Here is a 22,279-nt window from a genome sequence, read left to right on the forward strand (position 1 = left end):
GTCTGTCTAGGTGAGACGCCCGCTTATACAGCCTGATACCCGACCCTTTTGGCGGGCTCGCTCACCATAGGCTCGCGTGGCTCTGCCACGCCGTCATTGGTTCGTTTTATTCAACTCCACGAACCAATGGCTGTGCAGTTTCACTGCGTGATTAAAAAAAAAGGCTTCAGAAATCAGAGAAAATGAGTTTTCCCCAATGCATCTTAGCCTAACGGTTTAATGACGCAGTACGAGTGTAGTATCGAAAGAGAACTCCACATCGTGACTGTCACTGAATGTACTGGGAACATTAGGCAACATCCTTAACACCAGTGGGGACGTTCTGAGAATGTTCTGGGAATGTAAAATTTCTAGCGGGGATTACATCATAACATCAAAAGAGTATTGCATTTATTAGCCTATTCAATTGTTTACAAAATTTTAATCCATTTATTGCAGGAATGTCATTTTGCACAATGCGTCAACACACTTTTTTTTTTTTTTTTAATAAACTAGCCTATATAGGGCTATATAGCCTATATATAGACTAATCATAAGGATCTAACCATATTTGCCAGATAATTGCAACAATTTTCATGACTTTTCTAGCCCTTTATATGCTTGCTGTATAAGGATTTTTATAAATACTTTTTTTTTAATAGACTGGACTCAAATGTCATTATTTTACTCACCCTTATGTCGTTCAAAATCTGTAACCTATAGTTTTCTTCTGTGGAACACAAAATATTTGCGCTGCTCATTTCCAAAGCCTACAAGTAAGCCATAATAACGGGTGTCGGATCCGATAGCTTCACGGTCATCGATCCGGCGCGCTGCGCGTTTGTTGTTTAGAGTGATCCGAGTTCAAAACCTCGTGGTCCACTTTCTCTGTCTCTCTCTACCACTTCGCTTACTGTCATTCTCCACTACTTTCTATCAAGACGTAACCCCACAAAATAGATAACAGTAGACTTACAAATGACTTGTGCCTTATATTCCAAGTTTTCTTAAGTCATATTAGGCTACTGCTTGATTTGAAAAGCAGACCGGCAATTAATAATTCCTTATTTACTTACAATCACCATCGTGCGGGTCTAAACTTGGTGTGAAGAGAAGACTTCTCACCGCTGGTCAAGGAGTGTCTATATATAGTTATAAATAACTAAGACGACCGCGTAACAGATCGCAGCCTGCTTTTTAAACACATTTTAATCGTATAAAAATGCTAGTTTTTAATATTGCAAATGATAGAGAGAGTGCATTATTAAAACATTACCGGGGTGGGGGTTCGGTGTCGGGGGTACGCACGACCACCCAACCCAAGCCCCATCCTAGCGCCGCCACTGGCCACAGCTGTGTCAGCTGCAAATATTTTATATTTAAATAAAACACACACAAATGGTGACATTTTGTTATTTTAATATGCTATTGTGTTACTTTCATATCACTATTGGACTACACCAGACAACGATTACATTTAAATTTACATTTTATCCTTGAAATAAATACAGCTTTGATTATACTCACTTTGTACTGTCAATTAATATCAATATCAATATATGCCCTAATTTATGACCCTAAAAAGGTGAAAAAACAACATCTAAGGCTTCATGAGGTAATTAGTCCACAAGTGATTATGTCTGCTCTTATTCAAATCCCACATTGCAACACCCTCCCCACCTTGTGCTCCTGGATTTATCCCTTATAAGGAATCTTAGAGGCATATATAACCACTCCTGATGCATCTTTGCAAATAAAGAGCAGATGAAGAGCAGTCACTCAGCTGTACCACAGCAGCAGATTACATCCCTCTGGATCACTAGTGGGCAAAGATGAACGGCACTGAGGGAAACAACTTCTACATCCCCATGTCCAACAGGACAGGGCTAGTGAGGAGTCCTTTCGAGTATCCGCAGTATTATCTAGCTGAGCCGTGGCAGTTTAAAATCCTTGCTGTATACATGTTCTTCCTCATCTGCTTGGGTCTACCCATCAATGGCCTCACATTGGTGGTTACAGCTCAACACAAAAAGCTTAGGCAACCTCTCAACTTCATTTTGGTCAACCTGGCTGTAGCTGGTACCATCATGGTTTGTTTTGGATTCACAGTCACTTTCTACACAGCAATTCACGGCTACTTTGCTCTGGGTCCAATTGGCTGTGCGATTGAGGGCTTCATGGCCACACTTGGAGGTAAGAGAAGTTTTAATGTTTTTTTGTTTGACTTTGAATGCTCTGAGGAATTACTTTGGGGAATGTTAAAAGTAGAGTATGTTTGGCTGTAATTGTAGGGTGTTAATGAATTGTATATTTTACTTGCCACACACAGGTGAAGTTGCCCTTTGGTCACTTGTGGTGCTGGCCATCGAGAGATACATTGTGGTTTGTAAGCCAATGGGTAGTTTTAAATTCTCATCCACCCACGCAATGGCAGGAATCGCATTTACATGGATAATGGCCATGGCATGTGCGGCTCCCCCTCTGGTTGGCTGGTCCAGGTTGGTTTAATTACACATGCAATTATTTTGCTCTCCAGTGCAGTGATTATAACAAACATTCCAGTTGAACATGAGGCATTTTCATTTTTTAAAAGGCAACATGTTAATCGATACACAGGGATGGCTTACTTTCAATGTAAATAAGGCTTTTCCCAGTGTAACAGTCACACTTAATTTTTAATTGCATAATTTGTACTAATGTAGTTGTTTTCAAATGCCTAGGTACAACATATATTACTCTGACTGAAGTTTCCTAACATCAGGTGCTTTTCTTTAACAGATATATTCCTGAGGGAATGCAGTGTTCATGTGGACCAGACTACTACACCCTGAATCCTGAATACAACAATGAATCATATGTCATCTACATGTTCTCCTGCCATTTTATACTTCCGGTCACCGTAATCTTCTTCACCTATGGCCGACTTGTTTGCACCGTCAAGGCGGTATGAAATGTCATGTTAAATATTCCTGTAAATTCTCACCTATTGAAATACGATGTTAAAAATGGGCTGTTCTGTGCTCTCTTAGGCTGCAGCTCAACAGCAGGACTCAGCATCTACCCAGAAGGCTGAGAGGGAAGTGACAAAAATGGTCATCCTGATGGTTTTGGGTTTCCTGGTGGCTTGGACCCCTTATGCCAGTGTTGCTGCCTGGATCTTCTTTAATAAGGGAGCTGCTTTCAGTGCCCAGTCCATGGCTGTTCCTGCCTTTTTCTCAAAGACCTCGGCCTTATATAACCCTGTCATCTATGTGCTGCTAAACAAACAGGTTAATCATATATCTGACTTCTCCTATGCCAGACATCCCATTCCTGCTCTACTCCCTCTCCTCTCTCTATTGTCTCTATCAATAAAAAGCTGTATAAAACCCCAAAAAGTACTAAGTGAAACACTGTCTTTTACAGTTCCGGAGCTGCATGCTGACCACTATTTTCTGTGGAAAGAATCCTCTTGGTGATGACGAGTCCTCAACTGTGTCCACCAGCAAGACGGAGGTGTCCTCTGTATCTCCAGCATAGACTTTTTAACCTCTCACAGATTTTGTTCTTTTAGTCATTGATCAATTTGGGCATCTGAAAAAAAAGAAAAAAAAAAGTTGAATTAGTTGATGCATCTCATATGGTTGTGTTCACTATGACTATTAACCTGGTGAACTCACATACATTTGTTAAATAAGTAAAAGGCTTAATGGGGTTTAATGGGTTATCAGTGATCATTTTTTATGAACTGGGAGGCTAACATTTATATCTTTGGCCTAAAATGTGTATATATTTTGTAAATAATAATAAAAAAAAGGATAGAAATAAAATACTGGCATTAAAAAGTGTCTTCGTTTCCATTATTTATGAATTGATTTACTTTTGAGTTTGTTTGCACATACGTATGATACTGAAACTGTATTTAGTATTAGTATAGCTGGTGCACACTATTTTAAATCAAGACAATCCATGTAGTGCTAGAATACAATCAAATCCACCCTACATTCAGTCTGAAACAATCCTCTCATTAAGGCCAGACATCTGCTGTTTGCAATAATACTGTGGAGACTGAGCTGTTTTAAAGGATTAGTTCAACCAAAAATGAAAATTCTGTCATTAATTACTCACCCACCCTCATGTTGTTCCAAACTCGTAAGACTTTATTCATCTTTGGAACACAAATGAAGATATTTTTAATAAAATCTGAGCAATCTCTGTCCCTCCATTGACAGCTACGCAACTAGCAATTTGACGCTTCAAAAAGTTCATAAAGAGATTGTAAAACTAATCCATAAGAATTGAGCAGTTTAGTCCAAATTTTCTTAAGAGAAACGATCGCTTTATTTGATGAACAAATTGAATTTAGGCTTTTATTCACATATAAACATTCATCAACTCACATATCAGCTCAAGCATGTTTGCTTGACGTGCGAGAACCAATGAGGTTCATTCTCGTGTGTTGCGCTGCACGTTTGAACTTCCACAAGAACCAAAGAGGCTTGTTCTCTTCTTGCACGTCAAGCAGTTTCGGTTGAGCTTCTGTTTATGTTTGCTGATCAATGTTTATATGTGAAAAAGATCCTAAATTCAATCATGTTCATCATAAGGCCAATTCACACTTCCACACATTGCTATTGTAAAGTTAGAATGGGCCGGGGCTTGGTTGCTGCTAACATCTAATGCCATAATTTCAGGATATACTTTATTTTAAAGGAAAGAAAAATGAGAGAAGAGGTAGATTTTTTTGTGGTAATCAACATGACACAAATTCTGTTGATTGAACATATTTTGAACCCAGGATATTCATTTAAGTCGATCTGACCATGTTGAACATCAGCATTTATCTCTTACCATTCTGACTCCATAGTCTCTGCCTAAAGGTCTTAATGTGGCCTGCATGATTGCTCAGACAAAGCACTATTGGCAGACATGAACAAATATACCTCCAGGAATGTTCTCTCAAAAAGAGCAAACAGGTCAAAAGCATCCTGGCAACAAGTGGTCTAATAATATTGTCAGCCAAATTACTTTGTGGAATTCAAGAAGGATAGTAAAAAAGTTTATTTATTTATTAATATTCCCTATAATAATTAGTTTGTTCAGTTTAGTATATCCTTCATTGTTCTGAAGAAAGGTGTAAATTTGAGGATCAGTCATGCAGCAAATCCACAAGAATTGCACTGAGAAATCCATCATTGTGATTTTTTTTTTTTTTTTTTTTCAAATGGCAGTTTAATTTTGGACAATTTGCTGTTCGACTTAGGAACAGGCCTTAATACCGTTTCCAGTCAGTTTGGGTGACAGATTCTACAGCTCGGCTGTATGACAACAACATCCGGTGAGTGCTGCGTGCGTTTGACTGTCACTTCATATTGGAGCTGCGTGTTTGTATTGTCAAGTTGTTGCTGTAGTCGTTTTTAAATGTTTTTCTTTATTTCAAACATTTATAAAATTAACATTTTTGGATCTCAACAGATTTTCGCTTGTGTTCGCGGTTTGCTGCGTTCCACTGCCTGCTGCGTTGTTTCATCTGCCCGCCTTTCACCTGCCTGCCTGACGGTGTGTGCAGCACGGAGCGGCTGGATCTTTGACCGGTGTATGTCGTGGTGTGGTGGTCGTTTGTTCCCGTTTTTTTGGTCCTAAAGTTGGCTCGGTGGCATGCGAGATGCGGGTCGACGAGAATGCCCCCACTTTGCAACGCATTACACAACACAGTTTATGTCATAGGCTATTTACTGAATTCGTTTTGGACTTTTGGGTCGGACATCGCTTGTCTTAGAATTTGCGGGAATTGTGTGGTGTTTGATGTTTATATTGTTTTGATCTGATTAGCTTACTGTTGTTTGTAAAGCACTTTGAGCTGTGGAAAAACGCTATTGTATAGCGCAGGCTACATATATACTCCTGTTTGTCCAGGTCCTATTTTACCCCAACGTCAAAATAAATAAATATAAATGTTTTGCTATTCTTATAGATATTTTAGATCATTTTAATGCCCCCACTGATCCTGTTCATTGGGAACAACAACCTGCTAGACATCCAAGCAAGTAACAAGCACAGACTTTAAAAAATAATTAACTCGTGTTATGGCTATAGGCTACAGCAAAATAGTTCAGAAAAGACTTGCTGCCATTGATTTTTATGATTTTACTTCCTCACCTAACTCGGACCATACACACACTGGCATCTGCTATCTCATTCTCACACTCTCAGGAAAAAAAAAAAGGCCTACAATTAATGAAAACAGGCAAATATAAAGTCTGCCTATAACGAGAACTTTAACAATCATTTAATTAAGGATGCACATGATGGAGTTGGTTGAGACTGTTCAGATTGTGCAGAGCTGACAGAAGCTCAAGCTAGTGTTTTGATGAATATTATGAATAAAGAACGAGCCTAGATCAATAATTAAATGAGTTATACGACATAGCATCAAAAGAGTCTTTTATTTGATTGTTTACAAAATTTTAATCCATTAATTGCAGGAACGTCATTTTGCTCAGTGTGCCAACACAGACTTTTTTCTTTCTTTTAATAAACTAGCCTATATGGGGCTAATGCCTCCAACTATCCAAGTTTAGCCTATTATCTTAAAAAAATATTTTCATGGCTTTTCCAGCCCTTTATACGCTTACTGTATAAGGATTTTTACAAATAGCCTACTTTTTTTTATAAATAGACTGCATTCAAATGTCATTATTTTACTCACCCTTATGTCTTTCAAAACCTGTATAGTTTCCCTCTGTGGAACACAAAATATTCGCGCTGCTCATTTCCATACAAGTAAGCCATAATAACGGGTGTCGGATTAGATAGCTTCACGGTCATCGCTCCCACGCGCTGCACGTTTGTTGTTTCGTGTGATCCAAGTTCAAAACCTCGTGGTCCACTTTCTCTGTCTCTCTCTACCACTTCGCTTCCTGTCATTCTCCACTTTCTACCAAGACACTAACCCCACAAAATAGATAACAGCAGACTTAAAAATGACTCGTGCCTTGTATTCCAAGTTTTCTAAAGTCATGTTTAAAAAACGGACCAGCAATTTAAGCCTACTTACAATCACCATCGTGCGGGTTTTCGCAGCGTTCGTATCGTTTAGGCCAGTGGTTCCCAACCACGTTCCTGGAGGCCCCCCAGCACTGCACATTTTGCATGTCTCCTTAATCAAACACACCAGATTTAGGTCATCAGCTCATTGGTAGTGACTCAAAGACCTGAAATGGGTGTGTTAGACAAAGGAGACATGCAGAATGTGGTTGAAAACCACTGGTTTAGGCAACATTTAAGGGAACATTTCTCAGTGCTGGTTCTGGAGTGACTCTAGAAATAACTAAGACGAGCATGTATCCCATCACAGCATGCATTTTAGTCACATAAACATCTTATATGCTAGTTTTTAATACTGCAAATAATAGAGAGAGAGTGCAAATTTAAAACATTATCGGGGTGGGGGTTCGGTGTCGGGGGTACGTGCGTAGACCCAACCCAAGCCCCGTCCTAGCGCCGCCACTGCCCACAGCTGTGTCAGCTGCAAATGTTTTATATTTAAATAAAATGCACATAAATGGTGACATTTTGTGTCATTTTAATACGCTATTGTGTTACTTTCCTATTACTACTGGACTACACCAGACAATGATCACAGATTTATATATTTAGCCTACATTTTATTCTTGAAATAAATACAACTTTGATTAGGCCTACTCACTTTGTACTGTCAATCAATTTCAACATCGTGCCCTAATTTAAGACCCTAAAAAGGTGAAGAAAAAACTCCATCAAGATCTAAAGCGTCACCAGGTAATTAGCCCAAAAGTGATTATGTCTGCTCTTATTATTCAAATCCCTCATTGTAACGCCCTCCCTATCTTACGCTCGTGGATTTATCCCTTATAAGGAATCTTAGAGGCATATATAACCACTCCTGATGCATCTTTGCAAATAAAGAGCAGGCGAAGAGCAGTCACTCAGCTGTACAACATCCTTTATCCCTCTGGATCACTAGTGGGCAAAGATGAACGGCACTGAGGGACACAACTTCTACATCCCCATGTCCAACAGGACAGGGCTAGTGAGGAGTCCTTTCGAGTATCCACAGTATTATCTAGCTGAGCCGTGGCAGTTTAAAATCCTTGCTGTATACATGTTCTTCCTCATCTGCTTGGGTCTACCCATCAATGGCCTCACATTGGTGGTTACAGCTCAACACAAAAAGCTTAGGCAACCTCTCAACTTCATTTTGGTCAACCTGGCTGTGGCTGGTACCATCATGGTTTGTTTTGGATTCACATTCACTTTCTACACAGCAATTAATGGCTACTTTATTCTGGGTCCAACTAACTGTGCGATTGAGGGCTTCATGGCAACACTTGGAGGTAAGAGAAATGTTTTTTTGACTTTGAATGCTCTGAGGAATTACTTTGGCGAATGTTAAAAGTAGAGTATGTTTGGCTGTAATTAGGGTGTTAATGAATTGTATATTTTACTTGCCACACACAGGTGAAGTTGCCCTTTGGTCACTTGTGGTGCTGGCCATCGAGAGATACATTGTGGTTTGTAAGCCAATGGGTAGTTTTAAATTCTCATCCACCCACGCAATGGCAGGAATCGCATTTACATGGATAATGGCCATGGCATGTGCGGCTCCCCCTCTGGTTGGCTGGTCCAGGTTGGTTTAATTGGACATGCAATTATTTTGCTCTCCAGTACAGTGATTATAACAAACATTCCAGTTGAACATGAGGCATTTTAATGTTTATCAATACACAGGAATGGCTAGTTCAGTGTACAGCAGTAAATAAGACTTTTCCCAGTGTAACAGTAACACTGAATTTTTATGCTAATTTTTAACTGCATAGTTTGTACTAATGTAGTTGTTTTCAAATGCCTAAGTACAACATATATTACTCTGACTGAAGTTTCCTAACATCAGGTGCTTTTCTTTAACAGATATATTCCTGAGGGAATGCAGTGTTCATGTGGACCAGACTACTACACCCTGAATCCTGAATACAACAATGAATCATATGTCATCTACATGTTCGTCTGCCATTTTATACTTCCGGTCACCGTAATCTTCTTCACCTATGGGCGGCTTGTTTGCACCGTCAAGGCGGTATGAAATGTCATGTTAAACATTTCTGTAAATCTTCAACTATTGGAATGTTAAAAATGGGCTGTTCTGTGCTCTCTTAGGCTGCAGCTCAACAGCAGGACTCAGCATCTACCCAGAAGGCTGAGAGGGAAGTGACAAAAATGGTCATCCTGATGGTTTTTGGTTTTTTGATGGCTTGGACCCCTTATGCCAGTGTTGCTGCCTGGATCTTCTTTAATAAGGGAGCTGCTTTCAGTGCCCAGTTCATGGCTATTCCTGCCTTTTTCTCAAAGAGCTCAGCCTTATATAACCCTATCATCTATGTGCTGCTAAACAAACAGGTTAATCATATATCTGACTTCTCCTACATATCCCAGACATCCCATTCCTGCTCTCCTCTCTCTCTATCGTCTCTATCAATAAAGAGCTGTTTAAAACCCCAAAAAGTACTAAATGAAACATTGTCTCTTACAGTTTCGGAACTGCATGCTGACCACTCTTTTCTGTGGAAAGAATCCTCTTGGTGATGACGAGTCCTCAACTGTGTCCACCAGCAAGACGGAGGTGTCCTCTGTATCTCCAGCATAGACTTTTCAATCTCTCACAGATTATGCTCTTTTAGTCATTGATCAATTTGGGCATCTGAAAAAAAAAAAAAAAAAAAAAAAAAAGACTTAGTTTTTGGTTGCGTTCACTATCACCATTAACTGAACTCAAAGCTCAGGATTAATTGGGTGATCAGTGAACACTGACATAGTGGTTTTATTTTTATGTGCCGGGAGGCTAGCATTTATATCTTTTGCCTAAAATGTATATATATTTTGTAAATAATGAAAAAGGATTACATAGAAATAAATACTGGCATTAAATACTGTTTCTGTTTCCGTTTTTAATTAATATTATGTTTGCTCCAACATACTGTAAGATATAGAAAGTTACATTTTTATTGTACTCTAAGCAATAGTATAGTGCACACTATATTTTTTAAATCAAGAGATAGACTATACATGTAGTAGAATACTGTTCAGTCTTTAGTATAAAGTTGACAAATGTACACAAAACTATGGAATACACAAATAATGTACACATTTACAGTCCATAAATCATATTGTGTTTTGTATGGCAGACCCAGTATAGAATTATTAGAAAACACTAGTAAATATGTCACTTCAGCTATTGTATAGTTAGAATTGTTGTAGGTTGTGGATTGAAGCAGTGTGATCTATTTTAATGAGAGTTTAGCAAGGTGACCAATTTTTTCATGTACTATTCTGATCTTGCCAAAATGTCCTTATGTGTCTCCGTGGTGCTAACACTGAACACACAATGCCAAGCTCAGACATTAACAGTTCCAGGAATGTGTTTTCACTAAGATAAACAAGGTCAGCAACACCTTGGCAAGAGGTCCATTATAGAAATAATGTCAAAAATGACCTTTTTGGAATCCACAAAAAGTAGTATATAAATAATATATTTGTGAAAACTACAGAACAGTCCCTATCAATAGTACAGAGTAGATTATTTGTTCAGTTTAGTATACTCATGAGAATGTTGTCATATAGAGTATATAATTTTGATACTCCACATTAATTATTGGAAAAGAAATGATCACGATCAGGCAGTTTGAAAGTTTTAACCATGACTGCACAATTTGCTACTGCAACCTAAGCATTCACACTAGTGAAAAATATACAGTAAACCTTCAATTGGGTTAATCAAGCTATAAGAACTTTTAATATTAAATTAAACAAGCCTAAATTTCCTTTAATGGACATACTGTAGATTTCTATTTCTTTTTCTTATTTTACTTTTTATTTCTGGTTTTCATAGGGAATTTTAAATAATCTTTGTCTATTTTCAGTGCTGTCTGTTCTCCTATACTTAACCAAAAAAATATATCAGTAATCGCTACAGTAAGTCACTAATCCTGATTCTGAGGCAAGGAAGGCTGTAACATTCAAGAGAGAATTAACAGCATGTGTTGTTTAAAATAGCTTAATGGGGTGGCAATTATGCCAGTCAGGTTACATTTACAGTTGCAACATTGTTTGTTCAGCACTGAACAAATAATTACAATATCTATCAGTTAACTGTAGATAAAATGACAATTACTGGTCTCAAAAGCAAGACAAAACAATTCACTTTCACAATTACATTGTTTATTCTGGGTGCCGTTTTCACTTGCAACTTTTAGTGCAGTTCGTGGCCATTGCTGCCTACTGAACCCTATAAGCGCTAATCAATAAACACTGGATCAAATGCTTCAAAGTCGTGTACTGCTAACATTCGACTCACTAAGTCAAATGTTTACAGTCATTTATTCCTCAAAACTCTCTGCTTTATTGTAGCATTCTAATCCAATTTGTCAGACTGAATGCTGATCTTTTCTGCAGCAAAAACCCTTTTGGTAAAAACAGATCCTCAACTGTGTCAAGCAAAAACAGGAATTTGTTTACACACCTCCTCTCTCATATAGTCTGGCTTTAACAGGATTGTCAGAATTTTCACTTATTTCTATGCATTATATTTTTTGATAATGTTGATAATGCACTTTTTTTCTATTCACTGTTTCCATCTCTCTGGAACTTGTCCTTATTGCACCCTGCAGTCATGTCGTGTAAGCGTCCAGCCATTTCACTCACCAAGATCTGACACAACTAACTCAAACAGGATTACGAGATCAGGCTCTGGTAGTAGGAACGGCATTGACTTCCCAGTGGGCACGACTCAACAAGATAAAGATAAGACAAAGATCTGCTTAAGCCAATTTGCAAGGTGCTCACCCAACTGTGGTACTGAACACTAACCTAGCAGCTCTGGCTAAAGGAATTATGGTTTTAAACTAATTGGTTTCTCCCTCATGGTGAAAGAAGCATGCAGTCCATTTACATGCAGTCCTGTTCAAGCTATTTTCTGTATATATCTTATAATTGTACATAATAAAATATGCTAGATAACAAACAAACAATTACATGAAAAGACGCTTGCATACTTTTCATTTACTACATGACATTCATATATCTAATTCCACTTGATTCCATCTGAAACCAAAAGAAACATTTTTCAAGCTGCATCAAGATCTCCACATCTCTGGGATTGAACCATATAGGGCCTTTAAAATGAAGATACCAAAAGAAAAGAATCTAAAAGGATATTAAGATATCTTTTATAGGCTACTTCTTGAGTTATAGTCATGCAAACTTGGGCCAAAAAACACAAGAAGTGCTTTTTTGAACTGTCACCGTTGGCATATAATGCAACAAAGATGGCTAAAGTAAACAGATTTAACTAATAGACCTACTAATCTGTGTGTAAAAATAAAATAATGATGCTGCCATCTTTATAAATTCATTTTTACCCCCTGTAATTTGGCTCCAAATCTCAGGTGAAAATAGTCATTTTGATCCCCATCTACAAAACAGTGGATTACTTAGCAAATATACATCCATGACATTTAATATTTTGGCTTTCTTCTTCATTTATGTATTTCTTTCACCAGAATCAGATTGACCCTGTTCTAAAAATAAAAAAGCTCAAATGTTTTCCCCCATTGTGCCTCAAACTTAAAGGATTAGGTCACTTTCAAATGAAAATTAGGCAGTAACTAGGAAAATAATAAGGGAAGTGAAGAAAGAGTATTGGAGATTATTTTGTGAAGAAATTGGGAAAAGTACGCCAGTAGAGGAAGTATGGAGTATGATTAAAAAGATGAGTGGAATTAGGAGAGAATATGACTATCCAGTGTTAAGTACTGGGGCGGAAATTGCAGTATGTGATAAGGATAAAGCAGAAATGTTCAGAAATGAGCTTTCAAAAGTAAATAGCTCAGGAAATTTGACAAAGGAAAGTAAGGATATGAGAGAGAAGTTGTTAATCGAATATCCATATATAAGGGAAAAAAGAGAGCTACTACTAGCCCATTAGATGTTCTGTTTTCATTTCCAGAGCTAAAGCGAGCATTAAAAAACACTAAGGCTTCATCCCCAGGACAAGATGGAGTTAGTTATAATATGTTAAAAAAAGAATCACTGAGAATAATTCTGGAATTTTATAACAGGATATGGGAGGAAGGGGTTTTACCCCAGGGATGGAAAGAAGCGTTAATTATCCCCATTAAAAAAACAGGTAAAGATCCAAGCAATCCTTTAAATTACAGACCAATAGCTTTAACATCACATTTACATAAAAAAATGATTACAGATCGACTGACGTATAATATGGAGAAAAATCATTTTTTCTCTCCATATCAAAGTGGATTTAGGCGTGGGAGAGGAACAATGGATTCAATAATTAATTTAGAATCAGATATTAGGAAAGCTTTGATCAATAAAGAAACAGTGGTAGCTGTGTTCTTTGATGTTGAGAAAGCTTATGATATGTTATGGAAAGAGGGTTTGTTGATAAAATTAGATCAAAATGGAATAGGTGGAAGATTATATAATTGGATTAAAGAGTTTTTAATTGAAAGAAATATTAAAGTAAAGGTCGGGGAGTATGTATCAAGGAATGATTGAGAATGGTACTCCACAAGGGAGTGTCATTAGTCCTTTGTTATTTATAATTATGATTAATGATGTATTTGCAACAATAGAGAGAAATATTAATAAATCATTGTTTGCAGATGACGGAGCTTTGTGGCTTAGAGGAAGGAATGTCAAGTACATTGTTAATAAAATGCAGTCTGCTTTATTAGATGTTGAGAAATGGCCTTATAAATGGGGTTTTACATTTTCTGTAGACAAAACCAAATATATTTTCTTTACAAATAAAAGGATAAGTATAGATTTAAAACTGAAGCTATATGATAAAGAGTTAGAACAAGTCAAAGTGATCAGATTTTTAGGTATGTGGTTTGATACAAAGATTACATGGAATACACATAAATAAGATGTATGTGTAAAAATGTAAAAGGATTTTGAATGTAATGAGGTGTATTTCAGGGCGTGAGTGGGGAGCTGATAGACTGGCATTAAAAACCATTTATTCAACAATGATAAGAGGAATACTAGACTATAATGACTATAAAAGCAACTGTTTTTGACATACTGGGCTAACTTAAAAAGTCAAAAGGATAATCATCCAATAAAAGGGTTACTTGAGGCAAGTTGGGAACATGGGAAAAAGAAAGTTAATAGTTTTGGTTGGGTTATTATGGATTTTGTGCGGGAGATGGAGTTAAATGAGTTCAGAGTTATTCCAATGGTAATTTTACCAACAATACCTTTATGGATTTTACCTCATCCAAAAATGTACTTATTCTTATTGGAAAAAAGACAAGAGAAAGATCATGAGCTACTAGAGACAGAACTGACAAAAGAGTATATGGGGACTAAGTATGAACAATATATACAAGTCTATACAGATGCATCGAAGGATCCACAGAATGGTCAGGTGGGAGTAGCATACACCATCCCAAGGTTAAAAGTGTCAGGAGGGAAAAGAATATCAAATCAGGTATCAGTATTTATGGGAGACTTGCTAGCATTTATGATAGCAATGAATACAATATATGATATGGGACTAGACAAAGCACTAATATGCTCGGATTCAAGTTCAGCATTACTATGCCTGGATGCTCCACAATCTGAAACCAGACAAGATATTGTCTTGGAGATTCTTCAGATTTTATTTATGTTGCAACAGGTAAATAAGATAGTTCAGTTTATGTGGGTGTATATGTATTCTGTATAGTAAAGTTGAACTTAAGACAATAATTAAAAAGAAGATAAATGGAAACTGGCAGGTTTATTGGGACAATGAGCAAAGGGGCAGGCATCTACACTTGATACAATTAATGGTAGGTAAAAGAAGGAATCCAAGAGGGAGAAGAAAGGAAGATTGTGTTCTTTAAGACTAAGGCTGGGACATACAGGTCTTAATTCAACTATGCACATAATAGGAAAACATCCTACAGGTCTGTGTGATTGGTGTGGAGTCAGAGAAACAGTAGAACATGTTCTCATTTAGTGTAATAGATATAAAGAGGAAAGAAGTAAACTAAGTGATGAGCTTCAGAAAAGTGGAGATCAGCAATTAACATTAAAGAAACTTTTAAATTTAGTAGGAGGTGAGAGTTGGTTAATATTATTTTTAAAGAGAACTCAGTTATTTCAGAGAATTTAGAGATTATTATAATTATTATTATTAATTTTATTTATTTATGTTATTTATTGATTTATTTATTAATATATATATATATATATATATATATATATATATATATATTTATTAATATTATTGCTATTCCTCGTCTCTGGGCTGGGAGGGATCTGGGCTATAGATGGAGGAGCTGAACACGCAGCAACATCGACGGCTCGAGTCCTGGAAGGTCTGGGTAATAGGAATATATACAAGTCTCTGATCCTTCATCCACGGTAGATGGCGGTAATGCTCTATTTAAGAATGCGAACCGCCAATAAAAAACGAGTAAGAAGAAGAAGAAATGAAAATTAGCCCAAGCTTTACTCACCCTGAAGCCATCCTAGGTGTATATGACTTCTTTCTGATGAACATAATCGGAGATATATTAATAAATATCCTGACGCATCCAAGCTTTATAATGGCAGTGAACAGGGGTCACGAGTATGAGCTGAAGAAAGTGCTTCCATCCACATCCATCCATCATAAACGCGTACTCCACACGGCTCCAGGGGGTTAAAAAAGGCCTTCTTAAGAGAAGCGATGCGCTTGTGTAAAAAAATTATCAATATTTAACAAGTTATAATTAAGTAATATCTAGCTTCCGCCAGACCGCCTTCCGTATTCAATGTACGAAGTAAGTGTAAAACTCTCGCAGTTCAAAAAGCTTACGCTACGTCCGCCTTCCCTATTCAACTTACGGAAAAAGCTTAACTGATGCGATGTATTCGTAACTTGAATATGGAAGGCGGTCTGGCATAAGCTAGATATTTTACTTTATAAAAAAAAAAAAACATTAGGCTACTGGTGTGCATCTTGAGACAAAACAATGGTTCTGACATATTTTAAGATATGTCAGTGCAAGTTTCTTTCAGTTAAAACATCTCAAAACATGCATACACTGAATGCAAACACTGAATAGTCTCTGGCTCAGCGCCAGCCAAAGAGCGGAAGCACTTCATTACGTGACGCACTGAACGTTCTAATATCACACAAGTGTGATCGTACGCGTCAAAGGGTTAACACGATTTTACCAAGTACAACATGTTCCTGGATCAACATTCCAATCAACTAATCAATCAGATTTGATGGACAAGTTTACAGTTTATGCCAAGTTCAGGATTACAACCAAGGTTAGGTGCTTCTACATCAGTGCTATTCATCTCATTTACCCCTGGGTAATGGGTAAAGTTAAGTTTAGGATTAGTGATCGGGTTAGGACTACATTTTCAGACAGGAATGTTGCTCCAGAAGCACTACCTTTATACAGGTATATACACAAAAGCAACCGATTAGTGTTCACAAAATTGACTTGGACTCACAGCTTACCTGTAATACAGTAATAGGCCTATAAAAGATGTAATATGATTCCAACGAAGGAGCAAAATTATTCCACAAAAGCACACTAAAGTTAAATGCTTGCGGCATGCTCTAGCTGTTTTCTACCAGTCTTTCCATTTAAGTCCACCATTGTTATCAGTAAACTTACTCTCGTCTCACGCTACATGTGGATTTTTTTTTACCCTGTTGACTGGCTGAATCAGCTGTACTCTGTTTAGGACAAAACATGTTTTATAGCTAGGCTACTACTCTTTCTCGAGAAAGAGTGAGTTGTAGCATTCAGACATTCGCATGTCTAACATACTAACATTCCTTTGGTGACACCTCTAGGTGGCAGGTGGAAATGACATGCAATGGATATGTTATGCTGAGAGTTTGCAGTACTCAGTAAACTGACCGGAATGCTTGCATTTCGTAATTTCTGATAATAATGATAATAATAATAATTAGTATTGTTATTATTATTATTATTATGTTTTTAACTCATGCAGGAATCTACTTAGCCCTATGGTAATGGGATGAAAATCATGTTTTTCTCCCAATAGAGGGTATGCATAGACGTCACTTTCCCGCCGGAACGCGCTCCCTCAGCTGGACTGAGTGGCAAAAGAACCTGCTGGATGACTGGATTTAATAGAGGAAACTGCGAAAACGCGAGTAAAACAAACAATTACACTAAAGGTTGGGCTCGAAAGTGTTCCATATGACATGTCAAAGAAACCCTTATCCATGGATATTGGCATGCAGCCAGGAATCGTGTTTCCTGACATTTATATGTGCCTGATTTCGACGCCGGGGAAATACATAAAGCAAATCTGACTGTGAACGCTTTATATAAATACAATAAAAGTAGGTCTAAATCGGAGTGATCACTTATATCAATATATATTTCGTAATATCGTCCAGCCCTAAAACTTGAATAGTTTTTGTCAGTGTTTATTTAAAAACACTTAATTATGCACAATATAAGATGGTAAATATTTAATTGATGAGTTGTCAACACAATATATTAGTACAATACAATATATAGGGTTTTACCCCAAAATCCAACATTTTGACACAAAAAGATAACTGCAAGAGTCCAGCTGTTTCTGGGAATTGCAGCGACCTATTTGCTTCTTTTTTCTGTAGCTTTCAGCAGTTTGTAAAAATATACCTCAGATTTTGTGTAAAAGCTATTTGTACAGTCAGTCGCAAAGCTCTTTCCCGTTTTGGATGTGTTTTGTGTGTTTTTCCGCGGCATTCACGCTGAAAACCAATGCTGCCACTCAGTGGGCGTAACCGCAGTCATAACGGTCGACAGTGACGTCACGTGCATACCCTCTATACAGTGGCACAGAAGCAAAGGTTAGTTCACCCAAAAATGAAAATTATCTCATGATTTTCTTACCCTAAAGCCATCCTAGGTGTAAGTTATATGACTATCTTCTTCATCCGTCATTCATTCATCCATCATAAAAATAATCCATACTACTCCAGGGGGTTAATAAAGGCCTTCTGAAGCGATAGGTTTTTGTAAGAAACATATCCATATTTAAAGCTTCATTAACTATAATAACTAGTTTCCGGCAGACAGCTGTATGCATCGATTTGAGTAACCCCTGACCCGACGCATGACGTAATGACGAACGTGGAAGCATAGAGGATAGAGCAAAACAAAACACTGGTCACGAATTAGAAGTCTAAAACAAGAATTTTTTAAAGACATATGTCAGAGGATTTCGATATAAGAGAAGCCCAGCCCTATTTGTTTGAACCACGAGAGGTGTCTTACACTACTCCAGTGGCGCGAGACTTGCATGGTATGTGTATGGTCATCTGCCGGAAACTAGTTATTTTAATTTATAAAGTTTAAAATATGGATTTTTTATTTATTTATTTTTTTTTTTTTACAAAAACCCATTGCATCGCTTCAGAAGGCGTTTATTAACCCCCTGGAGCTGTATGGCTTATTTTTTATAATGGATGCATGCATTTTTTTGGTGCTTCAAAGTCTGCCCCCCTCAACCCCCTCCCCCTGTAGAGTATGGCTATACACTTAAAGATAACTATAACTAACTATATTAGCATCCACGACAACGCACAATAACGTTCTGATTATTATAAGGACATTCTGATTACAATAACATTCTGATTATTTTATTTTCTGTCAATTTTTAAAACTTTATAATTGAACGTCCTTAAATGGGCCTTTATACACAAGACTTTCTCAGGATTAATTGTTTTATCTGCTCACCTAATCCATTGGGAACTGTTTTAGACATGTTAATTAGAGCTTCATGTAACCTTTGATAACCTGTTGTCTGCTGCCCTGTGTAATTTCAGTAAAAATTATATCCAGATAAACTATATAGAAATATGAATGCCAGTTTCATAGATACATACCTTGATTTAAAGAAGAATGGCTTTTTATTTTCCACAGAAGAAAAGAAAGTCATGTTTGGAATGGCATGGAAGTAAGTTTTGTATATAATAACTTTCATTTTAAGCTCTAAATAACCTTCAAATGTAAAAACTCTCACTCAGATAGACAGTTTCAAAGCCAACATTCAAAGTTTGTCTGTTTGACATTGATTTGAGCAGCAAGATTTAAGATTTAAGGCTTGTTAGAAACACTGTAGAATACAAAGATGAAAAAGGTGTGGGATGCATATGAAACTTGCACCAAAAAAACATGTAAGAGGATTTGTGTGAAGGACAAGAAACATTGTCATAGCAGAGCAGCAGGAATTGGAAAGTGAAAAAAGCTTTTATCATTTCTCATCCCCTTCTGTGAAAGATGCCCATTTATGCCAATATCCTGCTATGCACTGTGCCCCACAGCATTTGCCCAATTGTGTTTATGATTGTGTATGTATTTGATAGTTTCTTGTTTTATACATGCATTTTTAGTGGGTATTTGTATTTGATTTGGCTAAGAGAAATAACTGAATTTGAATTATGAATATAAAATCAAATATAGATGAGTAAATATTGACCTGTGTTTGAGGCTGTAAAAAAACGTGGCCTCTTAATCCTGACAGTCATAATTATATTATATTAAATATGTTCGGTTCATACAGTTAGACGACGAATACAGGCAATCCACACTCCAATCCAAAAGGGGGCGCGCACAGTAATGCTTTTTAGCCTAACCTATTTTAACCAGCATTAACCACCAATAATCGCAATAAGCTCTGTGTTGTGTTACTTTCGATTAGAAACAAAGTGCCATCTTTCAAATTCTATCAATTTTAGCATGAAATTCAAACAATAAATGCCGTTTTGACGCTTTTTGATGTGGTGTGACAGATCGCTGTGTAGGCTCCTCAGTTCAAAACTGGTTCAAACGGCAGCACGGAGCGTAAGTGAACGCGATCATCTCTTCCTCTTCACTACTACAGAATGAACATGAAGGTATGTTGAAAGCAGGGGTGTTTCCTCCGAGGAGGCAAGGGAGGCAGTGCCTCCTCAAAAAAAAAAAAAAATAGGATAAGAAAATAATCCATATTACATATAAAACAACACAAATATTACAAATTATGACATTAAAAAGAGCACAAGTCACTCATATTTCTAAAGGAACACTGCCCAACAGCGACACCCGCAGGTAAAGTTACAGCAGGAGTCATGCCTCCCTTTCCACTCATAGAAAACCATTAGACCCCCTATAGCGTGCGGTGGGTTTTGTGAAGAGTAATTGAGAATGAATGGGGGGAAAGTCACGTGAGAGGAGGCAATGTCTCCATCGCACTATGATTGGATGTAATTGGTTATGATTGGATATGATTGGTTTGTGCGATAAATCCCACCTCTTGTTGACGTGCACATTCCGCGTGTCAGTTTGAATGAACAAATGATGACTAATTGAAAAGTAAACAGATCACCCAGTTAGATATCACCGCTTTATGTCACGTCAAAATCAAACTTGAAATGGACTGAAAGCATGATGACTGCGGGGTTTTTAGTGCAATCATCTTGGTGAAATTAAAAATACATCTTCGTGTCTGTGACAGACGGTGTTTACGGAGTATGACTGATGATCCAAAATAGTTGACAATTAAAAAGAAAAACATCAAATACACAAATTAAATATATTGTTTAAATTATTATTGCCTTTAGTTATTATTTTGGAATGAATGTAGAAATGCTTAAAACACTAACTTGAGATTGATTGGGTTTTGATAAATAGAACATTTATTACAATACATTGTTAATGTAAAATTACAAAACAGAATTGTATTTGGTTTCTTTTTTTCTTTTTTGATGTAATGTAAAGTAATGTTCATGTAACAAGGAAGATGTGTCAACGTTAAGAGTAATGCACATGAATTTACATTGATTCATAAATAAATAAAAAATGTGCCTCCTCATTTCAGAACACCACTGCACGCCACTGGTTGAAAGATACAGTACAACTTACTGAAACGTATCATATCTCGTGTAATCGCTCATCTACCACCATATGCATACAGTGTTTCAACCGCGGAAAGATGTAATTAAAACAGTTTGTAAACAATATGCTACATAGTATTACATTTACCTCAGAAAAGCAATTCAGTGTCAACAGCTTGTTAGTTCGCTAGAGAAATGAACTGTTTCACTAAATAAATGGACTATATTAGCCTATATATTAATTATATTTTACTTAACATGTTATTTAATGTAAGGCCTAAATAAATACGTCATGAAAACAAGTTACAGCCACTGTGTAAATGATTATATTTCAATATAATTCGAATTGGAAACAGAAGTTAATGCAAAAACTGCAAAAAAATGTTATTATAATTGAATACATTTAAAGACAGAGACAGACAGAGTAGAATTCTGTAATGTTTAGTTGTTGATTTAAAATTCTACTATGACTCTACCGTATGTGTACTACGGTAGTTACTGGAATAATTACTTCTAGAGATCTCCAAGTAGGTCAAGCATTTATTTGTGGTTTTAGGTAGTAGGTGGTGGTGGCTGCAATCAACATGTATTGTATGTAGCTGTAGCTTCATGCTTTATCTTTATAAGCCCATGACCATGACCCTGCCTAAGAGCCAGAAGTGACAGATGGATGAACAGAATGACAAAAATTGGACTGCAGTAGAGTAACAGCGAGGGTCAGTCCTGCCTCCTCTTCACGTACACTTGTACCTCCTAACATCGAACACCATGACATCTTTTCATTTGCTCGGCTGAGTCTATGATTAGCTTAGACTCCGTCCCCTAGAGTAAAACATAAGTGCCACTGCGACATCATTTGTCACCGTGTAAGATGATAATTCTGCCATTATGTAATTAACTGTGTAAGCGCTCTTAGGGCGATTTTAACACTCCTTAACTAGCCTTACACTCTAATGTTAGTGTGAATTTACAGTATTATTTAGTACAGTATTCATTGACTGTTAAATATTTTAAAAATACTGGCAATATATACAATGTAGAGCATGTTTGACACGTGTTAATCAAAATTATACGTGCATTACTGCCTTGCATAATCATATCTCTCTGTTTTCTAGCAAGCACTTTAAATCACTCTCACTGCACTCTTTTAGTCTAAGGCCTGTAATTGAACAGCTGTAGAGTTTCTCAATGGTAACCTTTAATTTGGCACCAGCAACATGCCAGTGGCTAAAATCTCATGATCACCTAAAAGCTGCAATTTGGATCCTAGGCAGCTGCAAGCAGTTAGTTTCACTGTAGTGCTGGATATACTCTACAGATACAGAGATGTTAACCACATGGCTCTGATAGGGCTCTGACAGGCCAAAAGATCCT

The 22,279-nt window shown here is 37.0% G+C and overlaps 2 protein-coding genes across 2 annotated transcripts; both read left to right on the plus strand.

The window, feature by feature from the left end:
• The first annotated feature begins 1,387 nt into the window (after window positions 1–1,387).
• Window positions 1,388–3,498, plus strand: LOC127514106 (green-sensitive opsin-2). The gene is made up of 5 exons (XM_051896535.1): window positions 1,388–2,172; window positions 2,309–2,477; window positions 2,758–2,923; window positions 3,009–3,248; window positions 3,385–3,498. The coding sequence occupies exons 1-5, from the start codon at window positions 1,812–1,814 to the stop codon at window positions 3,496–3,498; spliced, it is 1,050 nt and encodes a 349-aa protein (XP_051752495.1). The 5' UTR covers window positions 1,388–1,811.
• A 4,467-nt stretch (window positions 3,499–7,965) lies between these two features.
• opn1mw4 (opsin 1 (cone pigments), medium-wave-sensitive, 4) lies at window positions 7,966–9,926 on the plus strand. The gene is made up of 5 exons (XM_051896523.1): window positions 7,966–8,333; window positions 8,458–8,626; window positions 8,908–9,073; window positions 9,154–9,393; window positions 9,527–9,926. Exons 1-5 carry the CDS (start codon window positions 7,973–7,975, stop codon window positions 9,638–9,640), a joined length of 1,050 nt encoding a protein of 349 aa, XP_051752483.1. The 5' UTR covers window positions 7,966–7,972; the 3' UTR covers window positions 9,641–9,926.
• Window positions 9,927–22,279: the final 12,353 nt, after the last annotated feature.

The sequence above is a fragment of the Ctenopharyngodon idella genome, chromosome 6, assembly GCF_019924925.1.
Source record: "Ctenopharyngodon idella isolate HZGC_01 chromosome 6, HZGC01, whole genome shotgun sequence".
NCBI classification, from domain to species: domain Eukaryota; kingdom Metazoa; phylum Chordata; class Actinopteri; order Cypriniformes; family Xenocyprididae; genus Ctenopharyngodon; species Ctenopharyngodon idella.

Coding starts and splice junctions, on each gene's coding strand:
- LOC127514106 (XM_051896535.1), top strand. CDS start 1,812: ATGAACGGCACTGAGGGAAACAACTTCTACATCCCCATGTCCAACAGG. Junction 2,173..2,308: donor CTTCATGGCCACACTTGGAG/GTAAGAGAAGTT, acceptor TGCCACACACAG/GTGAAGTTGCCCTTTGGTCA. Junction 3,249..3,384: donor ATGTGCTGCTAAACAAACAG/GTTAATCATATA, acceptor TGTCTTTTACAG/TTCCGGAGCTGCATGCTGAC.
- opn1mw4 (XM_051896523.1), top strand. CDS start 7,973: ATGAACGGCACTGAGGGACACAACTTCTACATCCCCATGTCCAACAGG. Junction 8,627..8,907: donor CCTCTGGTTGGCTGGTCCAG/GTTGGTTTAATT, acceptor TTTCTTTAACAG/ATATATTCCTGAGGGAATGC. Junction 9,394..9,526: donor ATGTGCTGCTAAACAAACAG/GTTAATCATATA, acceptor TGTCTCTTACAG/TTTCGGAACTGCATGCTGAC.